At 34.5% G+C, this 3,169-nt stretch overlaps 1 protein-coding gene across 1 annotated transcript; it reads left to right on the plus strand.

Annotated features, from left to right (window-relative positions):
- Positions 1-621: 621 nt before the first annotated feature.
- On the plus strand, positions 622-2,241 carry LOC131039964 (long-chain-alcohol O-fatty-acyltransferase). Its single transcript, XM_057972817.2, has one exon. It carries the CDS (start codon positions 820-822, stop codon positions 1,894-1,896), a length of 1,077 nt encoding a protein of 358 aa, XP_057828800.2. The 5' UTR covers positions 622-819; the 3' UTR covers positions 1,897-2,241.
- The last annotated feature ends 928 nt before the right edge of the window (positions 2,242-3,169 follow it).

A 3,169-nucleotide genomic window follows, 5' to 3' on the forward strand; every position in this document is an offset into this window, starting at 1 on the left:
AATCACATAATGACCTTAGGAAGAGACAAGATACTACTCTCACTAATTAAGAGCCATTTAAGAGCCATTGGAAGAGGGAAAAAAACCCTACCTACTAAAGGCCGAAGTAACTCTTATTAGAACCTCCCCCTAAGTAATATTTATTTTATAATACTTCTTAATTTAATTTTTACTTATAAGTTTATATATTTTAACACGTGAATTACACAATTTTTTTTATGTAATTAGTTCCTTAAGATCACTTGTTATTTGATATTTCCATCTTTCAATTTAACCAATTTAATTTAAAACCCAATTCTATGTCATTCTAAAATTAGTTGTTCTTTTTAACTTTGTTTTTAATAGAAAGTTTTTCATTCATCAAGTATTTTTAACTAACCCATACGAAAGCACGAGCCTTAAGCTGAACCTTTTCGAATAACAACTAAACATTGAAGAGTATGTACTCCCAAATTTATTTGAGATTTTAAAGACCTCTATCTCTTTTTATATAAGAACCTTGCAATGTATGCTCTAAATCATTTAAATTTTAACCTATTGGTCATGCCTCATATTTGTCTATGCCGATTCAATTTAATATATTTATGGCTACAACTCAACACGACTGACTGACGACTTCCCCGCGCGTCTGATATTATGTGGTTTTTTATGGCTACAACTCAACACGACTGACTGACGACTTCCCCGCGCGTCTGATATTATGTGGGTCAGAGACGGGACGATATTATGTGGATGCTCATTAGATCAATAATTTTCTTACAACATAAAAAACGACTGACTGAGAAATTCACTGTACCTTCGGAATAGATCTTGGATTCCATGGAGGAAGTACTGAAGAGCAGCTTTGGCACTGTGGCCACGTTTTTTGGTGGCCTGATTTACTCATACTATGTCGTTTCGAAGCTTCCAAAGGGACTTTTGCGCATTTTAGCAGTCATTCCTGTGGTGGGTATGTACATACTTTTGCCATTACAACTCTCCTCTATGCACATGAGAGGAACTTTGTCATTTATTTTCACATGGATTGGTACCTTTAAGCTTATAATGCTCTGTTTTGATTTGGGTCCTCTGGCAAACCCATGGGCAAACTTCAATCTTTTTCATTTTGTGGGCGTTGCTGCGTTTCCTGTTGAGATCAACGAATACAAACCTAAGGCTGAACCCAATAATTCTTCTTGGTGTATTTTAAGGGTGGATTTAATTATAAAAGGATGTCTTTTAGCACTACTTATATATTCATATTCCTTCAGGCATTTGATTCCCCAGAGCTTGATTTTGATGCTTTATGGTGTGCATATGTATTTAGCCCTGGATATTGTTTTGGGAAGCCAAGCAATGCTATTAAATTCTTTAATTGGGGCTCAATTAAAACCTCAATCTAACAAACCCTATCTTGCGAGCTCATTGAAGGATTTTTGGGGTGCGAGATGGAACCTTATTGTAACAAATATTCTTAGGCCTTCTGTTTATGGCCCTGTATTGAGTTTCTGCTGGATGATCAACATAAAGTTATATGAGAGAAGCCAGGGAAATCAAGCAACAGAAGCCAAGCCTCCGCTTTGGGCAAGAGGGTTTGCAGTTATCTCCTCATTTCTAGTTTCTGGACTGATGCATGAATTGATTTTCTATTACCTTACGGAGAAGCAACCCAGTTGGGAAGTTACGGCTTTCTTTACTCTCCATGGCTTAGCTGTCGCCATTGAGATCTGTTTGACGAGAAACTTGTCTCCTTACATAACATTACCCAAATTCATTTCAATCCCTACGACTCTTCTGATTGTTTACTCGACGGGAATTTGGCTTTTCTTTCCGCCGATAACTAGACATGGCATAGATATTAAGACCATTTCTGAATACCATGCTCTTTTTCAGTACTTGTTTCCAACAAAAAGGTAAATTTTGGTGTTTCCTTGCAATGATATTGCCAGAAATGTCACTCTAGAAATGTATTTGATAATTCTCTGCTCAGTCCCGTTCTACGTCTTGTATTTAACTAAGAATTATATGAGTCCATTTCATTGCTCCTAATTACAAAGTTGAATATGCCACATGGAGAGCTTGGGATCTAACATTAGAAGATGAAATAAAAAATCAGATTCCCATCTTTTACCATCAATCAGAATTTTTATTATTAGAATGTGAAACTGATTTTCAATTATCCACTCAAGGTTGTATCAAAATTTGGAAATAAGTTAATCGTTTGGGGTTTTATACCAAAACAAATTCAATTTTGATACATCATCTGGGTTGCAGTGTTGTGTTCTTTAAACAAATATGGCAGATCAGTTCTAGATTGATCCTTAATTGAGGAAAATTGTTCAATTCAGAAATGAATTTTGTGTTTTTCAATTGTTTAAGCATGATCTTTATCAATGTAAAAGAATCCTTAAGTGATAAGATAGATGTTTTCCATAGAAATGGCCTATATAATTACAGTTTCAATGTGTTACATTTTTCCCTGCATTGAATGATTCAGTTTTTCTCGAGAACGTTTTCAGTACCCCTGTAATGTTTTAGCATGGATTAAACTTGAAAGTGCTCCTTGCAATTCTGTTTTTCAATTCACATAAAAGCCAGATCTTTACATTATAGTACGAACAAGTTGTATTCAACTATTTTTCGATATATTTTAAACTCTTAAACAAGACTAGAGGAGCAAAACTGACTAGGATTCGATTAAGAAAGCTACTTTGATTGTTTGTAAAGAATTCCTGAAATACACTCATAATAAGTTAACTTGTTAATTACCTTCTGATATGGATACCCAAGTAACTGATAAGTAAAGCATGCATATTACAACTTTTTGATCCATTCATTTTCACTCTGAAATAAGCAACACTATTAAATAAATAGCAACAACATCTACTTCTGGGTAAAGACACAACAAAAGTAATAGATTAAGAATCTTACATGCAAGATTAGGTTAATTACAGTGCGTGGACAGCATTAGAACTCGAGGCATCAGGAAGCTCAAGTTATATTAGCAACAACTTCAAATGTCTTGACCATGATTAACATCCTATCTTCCATTTACAGGTCTGCCCTGCTTCGGTTAGGGAGTGATTAATGAATCTTGTATAAAGTAAAAAATTTTGTTGTCTGTGTGAAAAGAATTATAAAGCTGTCATGTTTATTCTGCAATATAAAGTTGAACACAGGGTTTGATTAA

This window comes from Cryptomeria japonica, chromosome 11 (genome assembly GCF_030272615.1).
Source record: "Cryptomeria japonica chromosome 11, Sugi_1.0, whole genome shotgun sequence".
NCBI lineage: Eukaryota > Viridiplantae > Streptophyta > Pinopsida > Cupressales > Cupressaceae > Cryptomeria > Cryptomeria japonica.